Source organism: Macrobrachium nipponense, chromosome 5 (assembly GCF_015104395.2).
Source record: "Macrobrachium nipponense isolate FS-2020 chromosome 5, ASM1510439v2, whole genome shotgun sequence".
NCBI lineage: Eukaryota > Metazoa > Arthropoda > Malacostraca > Decapoda > Palaemonidae > Macrobrachium > Macrobrachium nipponense.
Genome location: NC_061107.1, coordinates 49,259,782 through 49,282,816, shown reverse-complemented (window position 1 = coordinate 49,282,816; position 23,035 = coordinate 49,259,782). Strand labels below are relative to the sequence as shown.

Below are 23,035 nucleotides of genomic sequence, written 5' to 3'. Positions count from 1 at the left end.
TTTTTTTATATTGACCTTATAAGAATAAATATATATTTTTTAAATATTCCACTTGAGAAGGCTTAACCAAGCCAAAACTTTTAATCAAAACAATGAGACATTTGTCCAGCACAAATTCCTTACTCTGTGTGTGGTTGAGAGAAAGTTTTGATAATTTCTTTTATTTAACTGTGTATTTACCTATTTGATATGCCACCCATGAGAGTATATAATGCTAGAGGTAAGAAGTGCAAGCATAAATCTATATCCATGCTAGAAAATCTTTATTTCATTAGCGAATAGTTTAGTGTTCATTTTCCTCAATAGATGGCGGTGTGCTTCGTTTACGTTTTGACGGCGACGGCAACATTCAAATGCAGTGATTGCCAAAATTCAATCATTATTTTTTTCATCTCTTTATCATCTACAATAAAAATAAACTTCGAAACTAATAGTGATAATTATGAAGACACAAAATTTTGGACACGAAAGTCACCGATAATAATGTGCAGATTCTGAGAAGTTTAGTACTGTAGGTTAGACTTAGGATTGGGTAGGCTAACTCGGGAATATAGGCTAAATCTGTTAAAGTACACTATTTTAAAGAAAATGATACAGTATAAAGTTATAAAATGAAGTTAAATATATGAGAGATAAAATGATAAAAAGTAGTGTCAGAATGTAGCCAAGTAGTAGGCTAAGTCGAAAACTGATAACTTTATGTGGAATTACCTAAACGCTTCATTTTTTAGGGGTGTATTCTATATTCGGGGATTTTCTGTGGTCCGGCAGTGGCCTGGTCCAAAGGTTTCCAGATTTAAGAGATTGGACTGTATTTTTATAATAATAAAATGAAGTTTCATAAATATAACTACCAAATAATTACTTAGCTGATGATTAGCCTTGCATGGCATCCTAAATTAAAAAAATTCCCATGCAAGTGACTGCTGCATTGCAGGGGAGACAGGTCCCGCCCACAGCAATGGGAACTCACAAGCAACAGAAGCCTAAGTTCATGAAAATCAAAAGGGAGGAGGACAGGCTCTGATTTAGTAATTACTTGGTAAGTATATTTATAAAACTTCCTTATATTATAAAAATATCATTTTTATAAAAGTAACTTACCAAGTAATTACTAGCTGAATCCCACATTGCTGGGGGGGGGGGGGTATGACTGGACTGAATTAACTCAATGTATTAAATTAATGTTATTATTGAACTAGAGGAATAGATAACACTGGCTCAGTGTTGGTAACAGAGCTACAGCAGGAGATGCTACCTCTGGTGGTGCTCATCTTAACCTGTAGTGGTGGAGCAGTGAGCTGGGAGTCACCTCTACATCGGTGGAAGTCTTGCAGCAGGGGATCTGCCTGACCGCTGACAAGATTTACCCTGAGTGCAGTACCATGACAACAAGACCAGAGAATAAACCTGTCATCTTATACACCGTTACACAAATTCCTGACAAAAGGACACTAACCAACCAACCAACCAACTGACTGGTGGGTCCTCCAAGTACAAGGTACCACCCCCAGGCTCCCCATAACTCGACATCCTTGAACAAGGAAAAAGATAGGAGAGAGATCGTGTCTCTCCTTTGCTTTCTCACCCAATACCATGCCAGCCACCACCGACAGGCCAAGGGTACTAAAATTTTCAAACACCATTTCTACTTCCTTCAAATAATGTGATGCAAATAATGACTGACACCTCCAATAAGTTAATTGCATGGTCACAGAGAGACAAGTTAAGTTTAAAGGAGAGAGAGGCAGCCACAGCTCTAACCTCGTGCACTCTCACTTTAAGCAATCAAAGCGATTCCTCCTGTATCCAGGAATGAGCTTTGGATATTAGGTCTCAGATAAAGAACGAGAGGCTGTCTTGGAGAGCAGATGGGAAGAATTCTTGACCGAACACCAGAGATTACTTGAGGACCCCCTGATCTTCTCTGTTCTCACCAGGTAACACCTCAGTGCTCTGACTGGTCAGAGAGCTCTTTCTTCTTTGTCCTAGCTCAGGATACCTGTAAGTTCCTTTTACAAAAAGAGCGAGGCCATGGCCTATTAGGATCCTCGTTCCTGGCTATGAAGCCCAAGGTGAAGGAGCAGACCGCGTTGCCTTGCAAGAATCCAACTCTCCTATCAATAGCGTGTAGCTTGCTCATGCATTTAGCCGTAGCTAATGCTACTAAAAACATTTTATGTAAAACATCCTTGAGAGAGGCAGACTTGAGGGGCTTGAAGGGAGGGCTCGCAAGCCACTTCAATACTACGTCCAGGTTCCAAGAAACCACAGTTGGCTTCTTCTACTTGGAATTATCAAATGATTTCAGTAGTTCATGAAGATCTTGATTCGCAAAAAAATCCAGATTACGATGCTTTAAACACAGAGGAAAGCATGGCTTGGTAACCTCTAATCATAGGCAATGAAAGGTTCTTAGAGGTTCTTAAATAGAGGAGAAATCAGCGATCTGGGCTACAGATGTCTCAAAAGATGAGATATGATGTCTGAAGCACCATCTATGGAAGACTGCCCCCTTTGACTGGTGGACGTTGCTAGTAGACTGGCATCTGCACCTTGCAATAGCTTCCACAGCTGCTCTTGAAAATCCCTTCGCTCTGACAAGTTACTGACAGTCTGAAGCCTGTCAGAGCAAGCCTAAACAACCCTTGGTTGTATCTGCTGAAGTGCAGTTGTCTGAGTAGCCACAGTCTTTGAGGAAGTCTAATAGTCACGGGAAGTCTACTAGAAGACAAAGGTCCGGGAACCATTCCTTCATGGGCCAGAACAGAGCTACCAGAGTCATTGAGACATGGCTGTAGGACACAAAATTGTTCAGGACTTCCCTGAACAGGCTGAAGGGAGGGAATGCGTAAAAATCCATTCAGTGGGAAGCACTTACCTCCGCCGGCTCAACTCATCTGCGGAGATATTTAACTTCCCTTGAATGAAGCAGGTGGCGAGTGTTACTTGAGGTCGATAAGCCCACAGGAGTAGCTCTCTTGTCGTCTGACAGAGGGAAAAGGAGTGCGTGTCCCCCAGTTTCTTGATGTAAGACAAGGCTGTGGTGTTGTCAACATGTACAACCACTGTCTCATTGTACATGAACGAGAAGAACTGACATAGGCCCAGATGACCCTCAACTCCTTGACGTTGAAGTAGAGCTTCATTTCTTCTGGAGACCAGGTCCCGGAAACCTTCCCAGACCCGAGGAGGGCTCCCCAGCCAGATTCGAAGCATTTGAGTATAAGTCCAGGATGGGGTTGGGAGGAAGAAGGGATCTCCCCTGTGAATACCTTCTTTCTGGTAGCTACCATTTGAGATCGGATTTTATCTCCAGCATGATAGGAAAAATCGTCAAGTACGTACAGTTGAGTCTTCCTGTTCCAGTTGGCTTTGAGGAAGAATTGAAGATCCACTGTAGAGCTGAGCATGACGGGAGAGAGAAGAAAGCAGTGTGCTTCTCTTTTGGGGATGGAAAAGCCTGAGAAGTCTGAGAATTGAGAATCATTCCCAAAAAAGAATCTCCTGAGATGGTACCAATTGGGACTTCTGGAGATTTAGCAGGATTTCCAATTCTTGGAAGAGATGAAGCATTGTCTGAAGGTCCTTCGTGCACTGTTCCTTTGACAGCAAACGGAGAGGCCAGTCATCTAAATAAAGGCTGATGTTGATGCCTACCAGGTGAAGCCATTTTGCGAGATAGAACTCGAGAGAATACTTGAGGCACCGTGGAAAGACCCCAGCAGAGGGACCAAAACTGGAAGACCTTTCCTTGGAAGATGAACTGGGATGTGCAGATAAGCATTTGCATATCTAGAGTTCATCCAATCGCCCGGATGAAAGACCGACATGACTGACTGGCTCGTTTCCATAATGAACTACAAAGCGATTGAAAGGGCTTATGTCCAGAACTTGGTCTTTTCTACAAAGCAACTGAAAGCGCTTAGGTCCAGTACCGGTCTCCAGCCCCCTGATGTTTTGGGAACTAAAAGCAGTCAATTGTAAAACCCCTGGGAATAGACCTCGACTACTTCTTCTATGGCCTTCTTCAAAAGGAGGGAGGATACTTCCTTTGAAAGGGCAGTGTCTCTTTCTGAGCCTTTCAAGTATGCTGTCAATGCTATGGGAGAGGAGACTAAAGGAGGGATCTCCGAGAAAGGGATGCAGTAGCCCTTCTTTAATACCCTGACTATCCAGGGCTCTGCTCCCCTGCGAGCCCACTTCTCCTAAAACTCAAGGAGCCGCTCCCACTGGGGCACGAGGGACTTCTTGTTCACTTCTTCATTTGAGATTTGGCGGTGGAGTGCTTCCCGACTGACTCTGAAAGAAAGAGCATTGGAGCAGGATCTAAAATAAGACTGGGGTCTCTTTGCACTAAAGGGATGCTGTTGGAGCAGAGAGACGAACTTCAGACAAAAGGGCACCAACAAAGAAGGCTTAGAATGTGACAATTGAGTAAGAAGGTCTTAGAGTCCACTTCTTTTGCAGGTCTGCAGCTATCTACTCTACCATGGTCTGTGGGAAGAGATGGGAGGGGTCCAGAGGCACAAAAAGCAAAGCTGCCTTCTGCAAGGACATACCTCACTTCGAAGCAAAAGAACACCAAAGGTCCCTCTTCCTTAGAAGAGCCAAGTAAGCTCCGCTGCGCCGTCTCAGGCGGCCTTATCCGTGCACAAAAGCACGCTCAGAAGGTCTGCTGAGGCCAAAGTCAACCATCCCTGTGACATTCTCAATCTTCTTGGTGAGAGCACCCACTGTCCAGTTGAGGAAACTGAACACTTCAAACACTTTAAACAACCTCTTGACAAGGTGGTTCAATTCTGCCAAGAAGAAAACTCTGGCTGAGGCGAAGGCTGCACGGCACAGAGAGCCAATGAGACTAGACTAGAGAAATCCCCTTGGGAGGAGGCAGTGACTCCCAGGCACAGGCTTTCTCTGGTGTCATACGGCCTATGGTACCTCTTGATAAGGTACAAGGGAGGATGAGTGAACGTCACCTTCTCTTGTTCCCTCTTCATCGAGAGCCACTTCTTGCCCATCTTCTGGAGGAGGTGGAAAGAACCATCTTGGGAAGGAGAGAAAGTTTCAGCTGATTCTCAGACATCAGGAACAAGGGGGCAGGAAACGCTGGAGTAGGAAGAGGGAAGAACACTGAATAGCTCTCCAGGAGGAAACGAAGTAATGCCTTGTGAGCTATCAACCAAGCTGAATCTTGACCCTCACATTACGACCTCTGAAGAAACTGGTAAAAGGTCGCCGGCTGCCTTAGAGAGAATTCCGGGCAGAGCAGCTTTCTTGACGTAACTCAGGATCTCTGCTAGTTGGCTCTTCAGCGGTGCAAGAAAGGGGTCATCTGATTCTGCAGCTAAGGTCTGCTGTTGCCAATGGGCTACCTGTTTTGAAGCAGAAGGGGACAGTGAGTTGTAGATCCAAGGTAGGTACAGGTGCAGGTTGAACAGGTGCAAAAGCAGACATTGCGGGAGCAGGAGCAGTCATCAAAGGAGGGGGAGCAGGCAGCATGGGAGCAAGAGCAGTCAAAGGAGGTGCAAGAACTGGCGGTGTGGGAGCCAGTGGTGTATGTGTAATAAATACATTTTAGAATTACATAATCTGTAAATAAAAACCCATGACCTGAGGTCATTGGCATTAGGAGGGTCCTACTTGACCAAGGCAGATCTAGATTACGCTATGCGATGTCTGCAGTAGCCTGGTTTAGGTTTGTTTTGATATGTCATCATGTTGTATATTGTCAACCTTTCACAAACACCTTCCATGGGAAGCGGTTGACCTGTTGACCTGTTAACCTACGCCGGAAACTTGTAACTTCCGAGCCGGCGGACTACGTATGTTTTTATGTGAATCGCTGAGATAGCTATGTTTCGCTATCGACGTGATGCTCTAATATGGCAGTTCATTCCTATCGATCAAACGAAACGGTCTCACGACCGAACTGTCTCTCTTGTTATGGAGTTACAGAATAAAGTTGTTGTACTATTTTCAACTTATCCGTTTGAATCATCTCCTTTAATTTAAGAAGAACCACTCTACTAAGATATCACATAGGAGAAAGAAGGAACCAGAAATACTTACGAATGACAGTCGTAAGGAAAAACAAACAGTCTTTCGCAAAAGCGAAAAGACTAAAAATTTGGTGGCAGCTATTGACGAAGAATAAGATTAACAAGACCCATATCAGCCGACCGAAGAACTGCAATCACCAACTTCCACCTATAAATCAATACTAAACAGAGGAAACGGGATCTTCAATCAACGCAACATTTTATGAAGACAAAGATATGTCCTTCATCGAGAAGAATACAAGCATCAACATCGACGATTGAGTGACTGTTGTCACATATCTCCGAGAATCAACACCAGACGAGAGCAGCATCGAACATCAACAGAAAGAAGAAAACACATAAAAGAAAACAACGCGCGATCACTAGCAAGGACGCAAAGAGTAGGCCAAGAGGAAGCAACGCGAGGAAGGAGGCTGTGACGTCATCAATCTTGGACTTCTTCATGCAACGCGAAGAGAGGAGACAGTGACGTCATCACCACTTCCGACGCGAGGACGAGACAGGAAACTGTGACGTCATCCCATGTCAACAATCCTTCAACATATAACCCAGAGCTAAGTACAATTTTATCTATTCAGGTTTTTTCTCAGTGAAGTGTTGTTCATCAGGAGTCGATCGTCCAGTATTCTGGGGGCGAGTTATTCGCCATCTTAATCTTCATTCATTGCAGAATCAATCTTCAACTACGAGTTCTCACCTGCAGACTATTTTTTTTCTCGTTGTTGCTAATCGTTTTCTTGCAGGTATTCTCCGTATAATATTTTTATCAAATTATCTGTCCTTATATGATCTTTTTTGTGGGTTTTTCCTATTATTTGCAACACATTTTTATTTTATATTGAATATGCGTTTGCGCAGTGGACGTTCGTATCTGTACAGTGCTAGTGAAACAGTTAGGAATCATATCAGTTGGAAAAAACACACATACAAGAGGAACACCTATAAAACCAAAAATCCAGAAGTAAAACTAACTTGGTTCAGGACACTAATTTTTCCTGTTCAAGGTCCTGGAGGTAAATATCGTTATGGGTTCTTCGAGTTCTACGCGTAAACAAGCTTCTATGGCTCAGCCTAGTGTTGTAGGACGGGAGGCAGTAATTGCTGACCGGTTTAGTGTTGTAGGACGGGAGGCAGTAATTGCTGACCGGTTAAATGAACATCAGGAAAACTTACGTAACTCCACGTGGGTTACAAGATCCAATATTGCAGTGAATGTTTTCATACACTTGATATATTTAATCTGTATGGCAGTCATGTTGCCTGTAGCTTTGGTGCGGTATTGTGTTAAAAAGCTAACGCCTGACAGTACGAAACTAGGTGTGTATAAACAGATAAAAGCACACATGTCTAAATGTACTGACCTTGATCCCTTGCTTACTCAAGCTTTTGCAAAAAATGAGGATAAGCCACAACAAGTAGACGAAGTTAATCATAATCAAGCAGCAGGGATGGCTTGTTACAATTGCAATAGGCCAGGTCACGTAACGTCAGACTGTCGGACGCGTTTTTGTTCAACACATAATAGTTCCAGTCATTCATATAATCGTTGCTACTCTCGGAATCAACAGCAGAATCCTACAAACACGCAAACAGTTGCCAGTGCAAATAAAAAGAAGGGTCCTCAGTACTATAAAAAGAAACAAGCAAATGGAAATGCTGCTCAACAGCAAAAACAAACAAATCGTGCTTCAGGTACCTCTGTTCCTGGGCCGTCTAGCCAGAACTTGCAAGGTCAAGTGAATTTTCAAGGAGTGCTAAGCAAAGCAAATACCACGTAGTTAGCTCCAAGGGGGGAGAGGACGATGTTGGGTCATCAATATCAACATCTTTTGTATCAAATAATCAGTTTAAATCATTTATCAGATCATTGTGAGGCAATCGATTTTCCTATGAAACACACGGCCGAATCCAAAAAATCTGTGCAGGTTCCCGTAGATTTGCAACAAATTCATGCAATTATTAGTCAAGACGAGTTACGACCAACCTTACATGCAGTAAATTTGGACCATAAGTCATTTACTTTGTTCTTTGATTCTGGTAGTCCACGTAATATCATGGATTTAAGGACTCATCATTTACTCTTTTCAAACTTCCCTATAGAGAAGTCCGGAATAAGACTCTCGGGCATAGGAAATAATGAATTAAATGTGGTAGGAGTAACTCATGTTCAATACAAGGTCGGTAAGCGCACGTTTTCCGATACCTTTATCGTTGTACAAAACATTAATATGTATCCCGCAGTAATTATCGGATACCTGTCTATGGGCACTCAAAATATTACCTTAGCACCTGCAAAACACGGCGTGTATATCAAAGGAAAATTCTATAAGTCTTCTAATACCCTAAAATCAGTTTTAGATAATAAGGAGACAGACAGAGTAGTCACTTATATCGAAGAACCAATCTCTTGTCTCATGAACCAAGAAATAATACATGCGACCAAACAGAATTCTCGCTCGCCCGTAATATCAGCTTGCACGCAAACTCTCGAGCCGAACGTAACTTCGAACATATTAGTGCGTGTAAAGAAAACCTTGCCAGGATCTGAAATGTTAATCCTTTCCGACACTCTGAAAACACACGGATTATCCGTCACACAAGCCATTTATACAGTCGGCTCACAACAACAATGTCACATTGAAGTCTGTAATCATTTGAATACCACTTTAGTAATCCACAAAAATCAACATATCTTGGATGCGGAAGTTTATAAACATCGCATTCTTACCGTAGCTGAGATAAATCACGCTCAATCAGTTGCGGATGAATCCCTTTTGCAATCTATAAAGAATAAAATCAATAAGGACATTCAAGAAGAAGAAATTCAGCAGAAATTTTTGAATCTTTTAACTGAATGTCATGATGTTTTTTCCACTACGGATGGAACCTTAGGAAAAACGGATGTCATCGAGCATCAAATAAGGCTAAAGGACAAACAGAAAGTAATCTATGTACCTTCGTACCGACTTCCTATGAAATTTCAGAATGAGATAACTGAGGAAGTAGGTAAAATGCTAAAAGAAGGAGTCATTAGGAAATAACACAGCCCTTATAATTTTCCGTTAATAGTAGTACCGAAAAAAGATCGAACTTGGCGGATATGCGTCGATTTTCGTCGCTTAAATGAGGAAACAATCCCTGACCGATTCCCAGTACCATGTACTGACGATATTCTATCTCTACTAGGTCAGAACAAATATTTTACCAGCTTGGACCTACTAAAGGGCTTCCATCAGATTCCGTTGGAAGAAGAGAGTATCCCATACACTGCCTTCAGCACAGCCAGGGGACATTATGAATTTTTGCGTATGCCTTTTGGTTTACGTTGTGCTCCTATAACTTTTACTAGAATGATAAACATTGTGTTTGGAGACTTGTTAGGAGATATCCTACATGCCTACATGGACGACCTAGTAATTTTTTCTAATACCTTAGAAGAACATCTACGTAACTTAGAGTTAGTGCTACAAAGACTAAGGCAGCATAACCTAAGGGTAAAGATAAGTAAGTGTGAATTTTTTAAAACAGAACTAGTCTATTTAGGTTTCACGGTGTCTAGTGAAGGTCTTAAAGTAGTCCATGATAAGGTATCGGCTATCCGTAACTTTCCGATACCTACTAACGTCAAGGGAATACAGCAATTTTTAGGCTGTAGCGGATATTATCGGAGGTTCATTAGGAACTACTCCATCATAGCCGCTCCTCTAACCGATCTTATAAAAAAGGGCGTAGATTTCATATGGTCTGAAAATCATCAACAGGCGTTCGATAAATTGAAAGATGAACTGTGTAGTTCTCCTATCTTGAAATTTCCTGACTTCGGTAAGGAATTCTTTATAGCAACAGACGCCTCAGACCTAGGAGTAGGTGGGGTATTGCTTCAACAATATGATAAACAGTTTTTCCCTATAGCTTTTTATTCACGTAAACTGAGACCTTCCAAAAGTAAATATGCAGTAATAGACAAGGAAGGGCTCGCTATTGTTAATTCACTTGTGCATTTTAAATTTATAATACAGTATACGGTTATCCCGTCAAGGTTCTCACTGATCATAAGCCCCTAACCGACTTCTTTAAAGGCTTTAGTCACAGCCCTAAGCGAACTCGGTGGCACATGATCATCCAGGACTTTGGCGCGAGGATCGGGTATTTACCTGGGAAAGCAAATATCATTGCTGACGCATTATCACGCAACCCCTCTTCATCTTGTACCGAGCCATTAGCTGAATTAATAGATATCTCAACCTCCACGCCCATTGTTAAAACTATATCTGAACAGGAAGATCTGGGCTGGAGTGCTGAACTATTACAGACGGAACAAAGAAAAGATCCGCAAATAGAAAAAATCATAATTGCGTTAAACGGAAATCCGAAGGAAAAGGAATATATAAAGTATAAGCAGCAGAATTATATAATCAAAGATAATATCCTGTGTAGATCCGTGACGAGGAAAACCCGCAACACACCACAGTTGAATAACAACCAGGTGGTGGTACCTATCTCACTCATACTCACTGTCTTAAAATGGTTGCATGAAAATCCACTGCATGGACACCCGGGTTATTCCCCAATGTCACAGAAAGCCAAATCTTTATTTTATTGGCATACGATGCTTACAGATATAAAAAAGCACATAGCAAATTGTCGCACTTGTCAAGAATACAAAGGGCACACGAAGACACCTGTCAGCCTAGGGGCTTACCCCGTGCCAAATCAACCCTTTGAAAGAGTACACTTAGATTTATTAACAGGATTTTACGAGTCAGACAGAGGAAATAAGCACCTCCTAGTAATCATAGATGCTTTGACTCGATATACAGAACTGATAGCGCTTAAAACAAAAACCGCAGTCGAGTGCGATAGAAAGTTTTACGAGTGCTACATTTGTAAACATGGAATTCCACACACCATTATATCAGACTCGGGCGGGAGTTCAATAATCATTTCCTTAACTCCTTGTGCGAATTCCTTTGCATAAAGAAAATCAATACCATGATCTATCACCCAGAGTCTAATGGGCTAGTGGAAAGGGCAAATCGTAAGGTTTTAAACATTTTAAGGGTCACCTTAGGGGGGCGGACCCCAACTGGGACATTGCCATACCTGCGGTACTAAGCACACTTAATCACTCGTATCATGTGTCTATTAAAATGACACCGCACGAGGCACTGTACGGTATCCCAGCTAGAACACCTTTCCATGTATTAACGCCTACAACTAATTTATCAAATCCTCTAAAGGATGTTATGGATGCAAGCATAAGTCGATATAATATACTTCGTAAGAATCTAGAAGAAGCACAAATTATAATAAAAAGAAATCATGATAAAATAGCTAAGCCAACCAGAACATATGCCGTGGGCGATCAGGTATACATACAAGTATATGTACGTAAAGGTTTAAATTATAAACTGACACCTAAGTTTGAAGGCCTGTTTAACATTTTAGAAACATTAACGGCCAATAGATTTAGGGTTCAAAATGTATCCAAACCCACGGATATGAGAATAGTTCCATTGGCACATATCAGAATCTAAAGAAAGGTAGATGGAGTGAGGGAAAAATGGTTGTATTTATGAAACTTGTATAATAATTTATATATATATATATCAATCATATTTGTATGTAAACATATTCTTTTACACGAGTTATTACATATATTTTACTCATTGCAGGTTTTCAAAAATGAATCTGTTATTGTTGGGAGTGATATTGTGTGTTCAGACATCTTTGTTGTATGGAAAGAGCGCTAAGACGAAAGAAATAGAATTTAATCATGGCTCGATTATCGAGAGAACAGAAGACATTTTTATGGTGTCGAGTAATATAGTCATAGAAGTGGATATGCAGGCCATATTTTTGCCTGAAGATGACGTCCTTAACTTAAAGAATGACCTGATGAGGTTTGCCATTTCGCTTAAGGAAATGCACCAATGTAATTTTCATGCTAACTCAGAGATTTCGCTAGCTCAAACCCTAAGCGTTGCGGAAATGTTGTCTTATGACATACAAAATAAAACCGCTGAGGCAGAGGAACTTGCTCGTGACTTGCTGATGTGGTCTGTGCGGCACAATAATCTCGAACGCCGCAACCCGCTTATTCTGGCTGGACTAAACATCTTGGGATCGGTTGCGAGTCTAGGCTTAGGAATTTCAAAGCGCCTTAAGATAAATAATCAAAATAAAAGAATTGAGTTTTTGCAACACAAAACCGAATTAGCTTTGTCTGAACTTCGCAGCCAGTTATCCTCAATCAACAAATACTTGCAGCCGTTATCCTCAATCAATCAAATAATGAGTTTCGTAAACGAACATTCAAATAATATCGATCAGATTATGGAAGTTCAACATTTGCTGGCTACGTTAGCTTACTATAGTTCGAAAATAGTTCATATCCGTGTCAAAATATCACATTTTATTGAGAAATCAAAAGACTATGTAGAAGCTATTACGTTAGCGACAAAGGGTGTATCTCCACACCTCATGCCTATTAAAGATCTGACGTTAACTTTGGAGAACGGACGGGAGAAACTAGGTTATATTCCTTTATTAGACGCCCATAAAGTAGAGTTCTATTATAGCCTAATATCAGTCAGCGTTGAAAATGATAGGATTATGATCACCATACCTTTTGATTCTTCCGATGCTTGGCAATCATACAAAATAGCACCGTTTCCTACTTTCATGACGAATAACTCAAGTCCAGTAATATCCAATTTGACAGGGCATGTTCTGATTTCTTCTGATAGGAAATCATTTACAGTCATTAAAGACTTAGATAAACTCACTCACTGTTCAGAAGCCATGAATAATAAAATTTGTACAGCTGACTCTTTTGAATTCTATCCTATATCCACGGATTCATGTGAGTTAGGCATAGTGCTAAACGGCTCTCTCTCTCATACACGCGAAGGTTGTCTGAAGAAACTTTATCCCTTTTACAGTAATAAGTTCAATTACAGAATGAATAATGGCTCCTGGATCCGATACGACAAAGACGGTTTTAAAGTCGAATGCCCAGATGGGACCACCGCCCATTCCCCAATCTTTGGTGTAGCAGCTGTAATGGTTGTACGGGGACATCTACAAACCACTAACACCAGTCCAGAGGGGTTGGTAACACGATAATACGTGAGCAAGGCGTATTTTGCGAACTATACCTGAGCGTCTACAATTATCCCATCACTACCTCTCCCATACAACGCGCGGGTGGCTCATCGTTTGACGCAACGGTGCTGAGATGAACCACGCGTCACGACTTATGCAGGTGGAGAAAAATCTTCGTTACTAACGTTCTTGCTGGCCGTGCTTACAGCGTGACAGCCATATTGGTTATCGCCGTCAACATCTTTGCTTGGCGTAGGCTGAGGCATACACAGAAGGATCTCCAAGGAAACGTATTGTCCCGTCCAGATGACGTACCCGTCCAGATGACGTACCCGTTACGCTCAAGGCGTTTGCATTTAGGGCCGCTTGAAACTGGCCATTTCATTTGGTGCCTAGGAAAATTGTCTGGAATTGTGTTGTGTGTGAAAAGCGGTCTGTATGCTGGCAAAATGTAGGACAAGAAAGACTCACGCCTTTGCATTTGAACAGTTAAAGTATCTCCCGGGCACCTAATAAAATATTATAGCCCAATATATATATATATATATATTAATATACTCCTAAAGGTATTTTTCGGGCACCTAATAAAATATACCAGCCCTATATATTAATCTGTGCACCTATTACAAAGAGTGACAAGTACTCTTTAACAATTATCCATGATCATGTTTGTAATCTATCAGTAACCGCTATTCTTAATCAGGTTACCTATTACCATAATTTACCAGTAACCGCTATTCTTAATCAGGTTACCTATTACCATAATTTACCAGTAACCGCTATTCTTAATCAGGTTACCTATTATCATAATAATCATGTATACATGTTAACCTTTTGATTTTTACCTTTTGATTATTTTTGGGTGGTACCTAATCATTATTATTACCAAACATGGATCTAGATTTTCCATGCATTTATCTTTGTTTATGAATATGTCCAAAAGGGTATGTAACAGAACTTTTTTTATGCATTTAATCACTTGTTATGTTATACCTAAACATATGTTACGAGCACAGATCATTAAAAGGAAACATGTTTAAAGTAACTTTTGTTATTCAAGGCTTGAATGGTAGCTGTCCGAGCCTAATGTAATAAATACATTTTAGAATTACATAATCTGTAAATAAAAACCCATGACCTGAGGTCATTGGCATTAGGAGGGTCCTACGTGACCAAGGCAGATCTAGATTACGCTATGCGATGTCTGCAGTAGCCTGGTTTAGGTTTGTTTTGATATGTCATCATGTTGTATATTGTCAACCTTTCACAAACACCTTCCATGGGAAGCGGTTGACCTGTTAACCTACGCCGGAAACTTGTAACTTCCGAGCCGGCGGACTACGTATGTTTTTATGTGAATCGCTGAGATGGCTAATGTTTTGCTATCGACGTGATGCTCTAATATGGCAGTTCATTCCTATCGATCAAACGAAATGGTCTCACGACCGAACTGTCTCTCTTGTTATGGAGTTACAGAATAAAGTTGTTGTACTATTTTCAACTTATCCGTTTGAATCATCTCCTTTAATTTAAGAAGAACCACTTTACTAAGATATCACATAGGAGAAAGAAGGAACCAGAAATACTTACGAATGACAGTCGTAAGGAAAAACAAAGAGTCTTTCGCAAAAGCGAAACGACTAAAATATGTGCAGTTGCTGGAGATGGGAGCATGCTCAAGACTGGGCTCTCTGATGTTTGGAGTCCTTGAGAGACGGCAGTGCAGGTGAATCCCATGGATGAGCAGGCAACTGTACCGGAGCAAACACTGAAGGGTCAACCCTGTAGCTATACTAAGGAAGGGCAAGGTCATATGAATCCTTATGCTGCTTGACTGGCACCAGGGACTCGGGAGCCGAATCACACAAATGCCTTTCCAATGGCCTAGAAGCGTTCCAGTAGAGTCTATGACACCCATGATCAGACTTCGAGTCAGAACTGGATGATAAACGGTGCGCATCCACAGACATGCCTTTCAAGTGGCAGATGGTCGTATCCTAGGACTTTACAACAGGACCAGCAGAGGGGGCAGTAGCCTATGGGGAAACCCCATCAACCTCCATTGGACCTCCAGTATGTTTTCTCCCTGGTGAAGGGGAGCAGGACAGTGACCTTCATCTAGGAGAGCTGACAGGACCCACAACCAACTCCTCCACTAACACTTCACTAAGCACTTTATCACTGCTCACTTTCTCCACTTTGTCCATGAGGACTCTTTAGAGAAACCCCCCAACTCTGCAAGGGAACTTAACACTAATTTAAAATTCTTATCAAACTTAAAGTTAGTCCCAGACTCTAGACTAAGCACTGGAGTGGAAGAAGGGAGAGAAGGAGGCCTGAGGATAGGCGAGAGATTAATATCAAGAGTAGAAGGAAGAGGCAGACCAGATTGTCTTAAGCCTGGGGGAATAGTCCCTACTAACAGAAGCCCTACTTTCAGTTCTAGTGGCCACCTTCCTGATCCTGCTCTTTTCTAACCTATTTGGGCGAGATTCTAAAAACTTCCACCTGCTATCATCCTACTCCTTACATTCATCACAGGTGAGATCTCTCATACAAACCTTCCCTCGACACTTACTGCACCTAGTGTGTGCATCATAGCACAGCTAGGTCAATCTAAGTCTTGCAGCCTTCGCTACACTAGCGAAGACTGGAAGCACAAGTCAGACATCCTAAAATTCTGAGCTAACAGAAGAGAAAAAATTAATGTAGGTAAAGCAAACCAGATGCCACAAATGAAAAACAAACTAAAGCGGGTAAATCACCAACTTCATCAAGTAATCAACAAAGCGGCAAACATGAACTTGGAAGCACTAGATGACATCTTGTCAGTTGCGTGGCATGAATAAGAGTGACGCTATAGGTTTCTGTCGCTTGCAAGTTAATGTTGCGGCGGCGGGATCTGTCATCCACGCATTGTAAAAGTCATTAGCACACAAATATTTTGAATTTAGGATGCTGTGCGAGGCTAATCATTAGCTATGTAATTACTTGGTAAGTTACTTTTATAAAAATCTTTGACATCAGTCTGGTCACCATGGAGGTCTGTTTAAACCATGGAAGGGTAACTCCTTGAGGACTCAACAGCAACTACCAAAAATAGGTTTTTCCTATGTCAAAACCTGTTATTTTTGTTCAGTGCACCAGACTTAGTAACCCATGAATGAGGGACGAATCCTGACCACTAGCAACAATCACTCTCCCTTAGTAGGTGGTATTTTTCAGGTTAAACTACCAAATAATAATAATAATGTGGTATGGAAATAACTCAATAATTATCATAAAAAATTACAATAACAAACTCTCAGTTCTCAAAACTAATATCCAGGATTTGTATAAACTCAAGAGATTAACATAAATCTGAGAATTTCCTTGGCAAACTGTTGAATCTTAATCATCATAATGTAACCAAGATCTTGTTCAATTTAAGGTTGAAACCAATACCTGTATGCAAGAGATACCTCTGTAAATTTCAGTTAACCCTTAAACGCCAAGCCGGTATTTCCAAAAGTGTCTCCTGTATGCTGGCGGGGTTCGGGAGCGGGGCGCCAAAGCGGATTTTTTTTTTTTAAATCACAGCAGTTTTGAAATATTTGCATATAAATCACAATAAATAAAAAAAAATTCCACCTTCTGTCAACTTTAACTCGAGTGAAATAGTCGAAAACTGCAATTTTAGGCTACAAAACTTACAGTCTACTAATATTCAAACAATTACCTTCATTTTGCAATAAACAGGAAATCTCTAGCACAATATTTCGATTTATGGTGAATTTTTGAAAACTACTTTTTTTTTTACGTCCGCGCGTTACGAATTCATGCATCATATTGTGAGAGTATTTTCTCTGTGTTGCTTTGATTGTTTTACAATTTGTTATATACCAAAATCATCACAATTTAGTGTACAATACAATGGAGAAAAAATTAACTCATTAGCTTTAACTGTTTTGCTCACAGCACAATTTGTATACAATTATTATATATGGAATTTTTTTCACGCTTTCATATAATCTAATATTTATATATGGTAATGATATTTTTTTTCATTTCTGATGGTTGCATACTAAACTTCAGGCAATGACAAAAAAAGGAGCCAAAAATGAACTCTTAATCTTTAAAACTAAGCGCGCTGTGATTTTTTGAAAAAAATATTTTTTCCGCTTCCGCGCTCACTCCGAAACCCCTCCGGCACACGGGAGACAATTTTTTATTTACCGCTCCGGCGTAAGAGGGTTAAGCACACGACAGACAATTTTAGTCGACATAAAATACTTCCAATAGGCATTTAAGGGTTAATAAAAAAAAATCTGGTATTAGAAAAGAATAAAAAAGTTGTGTGCACACCACAAGCCAAAAATGCTATAAACCTTACATTTGTCGAATGAAAAGGAATATAAAATAAAGGCCAAAAGCCAAGGTATAAAAGGAGGAAAACCTCACAGCTGCACTATGGAACAATTGTTAGGACGGTGGAAAGAAATTTTGATCAAACAGACTATGAACATTAGGTACAGTAAAATGAATTAAAGGGGACCACTTCAATCTTTTACTTTACAAACAGAAAAACAATCATATCCCTCGATTCTTGTGCCACCCACAACCTGAAGTAACCATCAATAAATAACCTGAATCATTTTTTTTTGTACACTACTAACAACTATCGCTTTCTCTAGACAGCTTTCTTACTGGAGGATTTCTGAGATCCTAAGGATTCAATTATCTAATCCATAAACATTCAAAACTTAAAGTATATGTAAAAAAATAGAGTGCATCTATTATGCCATGCAAAAAAACACCTGAATGAAAAACAAAAAATGAGAAAAAATTATAATATTGTGCCATTACATATTGTTCAACAAGACTAATGAATACAATTTCTAAACTCAAGGTTCACCTGAAAAATTTTTTGTTCAGTATGGAGTAAAAAGTGGTAGCTATATGGTTAAAAACCAAAATTACAAATGAAAATTGAAAGGTAGGAAGTAGTGAAGAGAGAGATTACAAACTCATTACAGGGAACCCCTAGCACAACTGTATACTGTGCGAGACAGTTATGATTACCTGGTCCCAATCAACTGCACTGTCTTCACTCAGTAACTCTCGAACTGTGAACAGCAACTCAAGTGTCTCCTCACAACTCCAGCCATCAGTATCAGCTGCCCTCCAAATGTCTATTGATAAAAATCACAAAGATGATAATCTTATCATTTAAACAGTAATAGGAAACATCCAAATGGTATTCTTCTAAGAGGAAATATTTTCATCAATTCACTAAAGGATAAAAGTAAACAGCACAATCATGGGTACCACACAAGTCTCACCTCTAGGGTCCCATTCTGCATCATGTGCCACAAGAGGACTCAGAATATCTCTCAGTATCTTCTTATTTTTTACTTGCAATGGTGACTGATCAAGTTCCTCTTCAGGCAGAATTTCTTGATATGAACCCAATTCTTCTCTGATGTATTTGCAGCATAACTGTGGGTATAGGAATCAGTTGTTGGGGATACAAGTAAAATATATCCAGTATTCAAAGTATGAGGCAGTATGCCATACATAAAACTGGGCAGTCTCTATTTTTCTTGTTTTATTTGTTGACAAAGGTCACACTATGAAGAGCAAAGCTACCTACAGGCAGTCCCTGGTTATCGGTGGGGGTGCCCTTCTCAGCATGGTGCTGATAAGCGAAAAACGCCATTAACCAAAACTCGGTGAGGCACTTATGGTGACAAGTTTCAGTTAATGGGACCAATAACTGGCTAATGGTGCCTCTGTTAGGTATGTTATAGCACCATAACTCTATTATCAGCTCCTTATGGCGCTGATAACCGAAACTTGGCCTGTTATGGTGCCACAACTTGCCAATGTTATGGCCCTAGACAAGCCCCATAAAACTGTATCTCCATTAACTGAGTCTGCCAATATCTGGGGACTGCCTGTATTGTGGTACTCTACCATCTTATGGGTACCTTAGTAAGTAAAAATCTACATCTAGACTTATAAATTTTAAATTGTGAAGGAGACTACGTACTTGAAATTTTGAATGTTGAATTAAAAGCTTCTAAATGTTTTATAAGAGTTGTAGTGTTTGCAACCCACTTAAACTAGTTCTCACAACATTGATCACTTAGAAACTGTAATAATAAACCCCATTAAGCCTAGAGATATGGTGTGCATGAGGTATGTGGATGACATTTTGACTTTCTGAAATTCAATCTGGTGAAATCTTATTAGTACATTCTTTAATAAATCAAACAACCTTGTATTTAGTATTGAATTTAAAGTACTGAAGCTAAAGTACAAAAACAAAGATGTGGGAGCAAACATTCTTCCCTGCAATTAAATACGTATCATAGAAATTTTTTTTAAACTACTAACAAGGAGAATAACTTGAGTCATGTATCCGCTTACCCCTTTTTGAGCCTCAGTTTCGTAATTGAAAAACTGTAATATATTTTCATGACTACAAAATGTTTCACCTTATCTTCTCAATATGTATAGTAATCTAAAATGACCTTACTCTGATTAATGGGTAAATGTTGAATGACCCAGACTTGTATATAATTTTTTCATGGAAAATAGCATTAGAGCTCTTGCAATTTCCAGCTAAAACTAAAGATTTATACTGTATATACTAAGCAAAACATTGGTGAAGGACCTTACCATATCAAAATAATCCTTGCACAGATCTGGGCATTTTTTCACTCGACGACTGAGATTATACGCAACTTCATCCCACAGTGGGTGACCTTTGCCTAAAATTCTTTCAAGCTCCACCTCATCATGACATAACTGACGCCACTCCTTAACTGTGGTAAGCATACTTTGAACGTTTTCATCGCTCCATTGCACAGATATGGCTTCTGACAAAAAAAAAACTTCATATTTTATCTAAGATTAAAATTTTCAAAATATTTAATGATATAACATTCCAAAAGTATTAATAAACACTGGAAAAATATCTAATGACATAACAATACAAAAGTATTAATAAACACTAAAAACTTACTCATTTTGTGACCTTTGGAGAGTAGACGCTTCTTTCCTTCTAACTGAAGCTTTTCAAGATATCGTCCTGCCCCTCGTTCTAATTGAAAAAAAGAACAAAAGCTATTAAATGTACTAGGGGTACCATACTCTGATATCTAATCTTACTTCCTAATACAAAACCAAATTCACCTCTGCAATTGACTGATCAAAATGTAGAATTCACCTCACAAGTGCTTTCCTAGTTGGTAAATCCAAACAGATGCAATTAACATCCTTGTACATCATGTTACACCAACATACCTTTGAGGAGTCCCTTACTCACCAACATAGTCAAAGAAAATAGAGATGTACTATCTTAATGAAAGAGTTGTAAGGAACTTGTACAAAAGCTTTCAAAGAACAGAATGCCTTTCTATGAAAATATTTTATTTTTACAATAAAATTAAGTTTCATATATACTTACCAAGTAATTATATAGCTAATGCTTCAACTCATGCAGCAGCTTAAATTCTGAAATTCGTGGTAGCGCTTCTATTGTTTTAGTGTTCTGCTCTTGATGTTGACGCAGTCTTCTCCCCTCCTTCCTTTCATATTACGTATAGACTGTCGACTGTCTGTATTTGCTCTTGGATGTAATGCTTAGTTTATTGTCTGTCATGTGTTCCCTAGTCTTCTGGTCTATGCTGCGGAGTTCAGCCTTTGTCCACTCCACTACTCCTGCACTGTATCTGATTACTGGTACACACTGCCATGTGTTTATGGCTTTCATCATATTTCCAGTGTTGAGTTTTGACTTGAGTATTGCCTTAAGTCTCAGTATATATACTTTCCTGACCATGTTCTTCATCTCTTGGTGTTTTATATCCTCTGCATCTATTATTCCCAGGTATATGTATCCTATGTCATCTATGTGTTCGATGCTAATCCCATCTGGTAGATTTAATCCCTTCAATCTTGTATGTTGACCAAGACACATTTTTCTATTCCAAACTCCATCCTGACACTCCCAGATACAATCCTTAGAGTTTGGATTAGGTTACCTATTTCCTTGATGCTCTTACCATACAGCTTGATGTCGTCCATGAACATCAGATGGTTAATTCTATTGCCTCCTTTCTTGAGTTGGTACTCAGCATCCATCCTCTGCAGTACTTTTGCCAAGGAAATCATCACTACTATGAAGAGTAGTGGGGACACTAAGTTCCCTTGAAAAATCCCTCTCCTGATACTAAGCTCTGCTAGTCTTATCCCAGAGCTTGTAAGTACTGTAGTCCAGTTGCGCATTGTACTTTTTAGGCAGCTGATGGTGTTTTTCTCTGGCATTCTATTAGCCACATGTGTGGTGTCATATCAAAGGCTTTCTTGTAATCAATCAATGCCATGCTTAGGTTAGTTTTCCTTCTCTTACTATTCTTCATTACCATCTATCAGGAGTTCATCTTTTGTACCCCCTACACTTCCTTCTGAACCCTTTCTGTTGGTCAGGGATGGTGTTTATATCGTTTCACTGATGATACCTGTTAGTAACTTCAACATTACTGGTAGACAGGCAAAAAGACTGTAATTACTTCCTATACTTCCCGTGTTCTTGTCTTTCTCTATTAATGATGTTCTCCATATGGTCATCCATTTGGGAGCATGGTGGTTTGTGATATGATGCTGGAGTTGTTCTCCTATTCATGGGTGTAGGGCCTTGAAGTTTATGAGCGAGTATCCATGGACTTCAAGACTTGAGGCTTTCCAGTTGGGCATTTTTCTTTAGTTAGTGTCTAACTTGCGTCTGTCATTACCTCAGTTAATGTTTTTTTTTATGCTCCCCATTTCTTCTGCCTTGACTTTCTGCAGCCATTTTGCATATTTGTTGTGAGATACTGGATTGCTCCGTATGTTTTCCCAGAGTTTCTTACTAGGTTCGGTTTCAGGAATATTCCTGGTGGTCGTCTTCCCCTCTTAGTTGGCTGTATAGTCTTTTATGATTGGTTTTGAAGAATTTGTTGTTATGTCCTTTATTCCTGTTCACGTACCATTGGATCATATGTGCTTTGGCTTTAAGCCTCTGTTTTATATCTTCTATTGTGTTTAGTCCCTTCTGTACTTTGTATTTATTGATCAGTTCCTCCCTTGTTTCCTTGCTTTTTAGCCTCTTTTCTGCCATCTCTTTCATGATTTGTTTTTCTAGGAGCCTTTTCCCAGGCATTTGCCGTTTTGGTTTCTGTTAGGTTGGTTGATATGGTGAAGTTGGTATTTGTCTGTTCTGCTACTAGTCTTTCTCCTGCATATGCCAGGTAATTTCTTTCAGTGATACTGGTGGTGTGCATTAGTCTCATTAACTTCACTTGTTTTCTCACTTAGCCCTCTTACGCCGATTGGACGTATTAAACGTAGAGATAAATTATCTCCCGGGTGCCGATTGGACATATTAAACGTTGACATAAAAAGGTTTTTTTAAAAATTCACGGAAAAATACTTATAGGCCTACCAGCCTAAAACTTTTGAATCACGAGCCTAAGGGGATGCTGGGAGCTCACGGATCAAGGCGTTGTTTTGTTTACAATCGTTACGCAGGCGCGCAAGCGCGAATTTCTTTCTTATCGCACTAAAAAGTATTAGTGACACATCTCAGAAATTATTTCGTCACTGACATAATTTTTGCACCATTTTAAATTAGCCGTTACATGGAGTATTATATATGAAAATGTGCGCAATTTCATGTAGAATACAACAAAAAAATACTTATGATTGTAGCTTTTATCAGTTTTGAAATATTTTCACATAAATAACGGTAAGTGCCAAAATTTCAACCTTCGGTCAACTTTGACTCTACCGAAATGGTTGAAAACTCTTATATTCTAGTAATATTCAATCATTTACCTTCA

At 39.8% G+C, this 23,035-nt stretch overlaps 1 protein-coding gene across 1 annotated transcript in view; it reads right to left on the bottom strand.

The window, feature by feature from the left end:
• The window catches only part of LOC135215288 (uncharacterized), a 374,690-nt gene that overhangs the window by 63,260 nt on the left and 288,395 nt on the right, over positions 1–23,035 (bottom strand). The window contains exons 16-19 of the mRNA XM_064249832.1: positions 20,179–20,256; positions 19,833–20,032; positions 18,491–18,647; positions 18,231–18,340 (exon numbers count right to left, since the gene is read on the bottom strand). Coding sequence (XP_064105902.1) covers positions 18,231–18,340; positions 18,491–18,647; positions 19,833–20,032; positions 20,179–20,256 — 545 coding nt within the window. The remainder of the gene's footprint in view (positions 1–18,230; positions 18,341–18,490; positions 18,648–19,832; positions 20,033–20,178; positions 20,257–23,035) is intronic.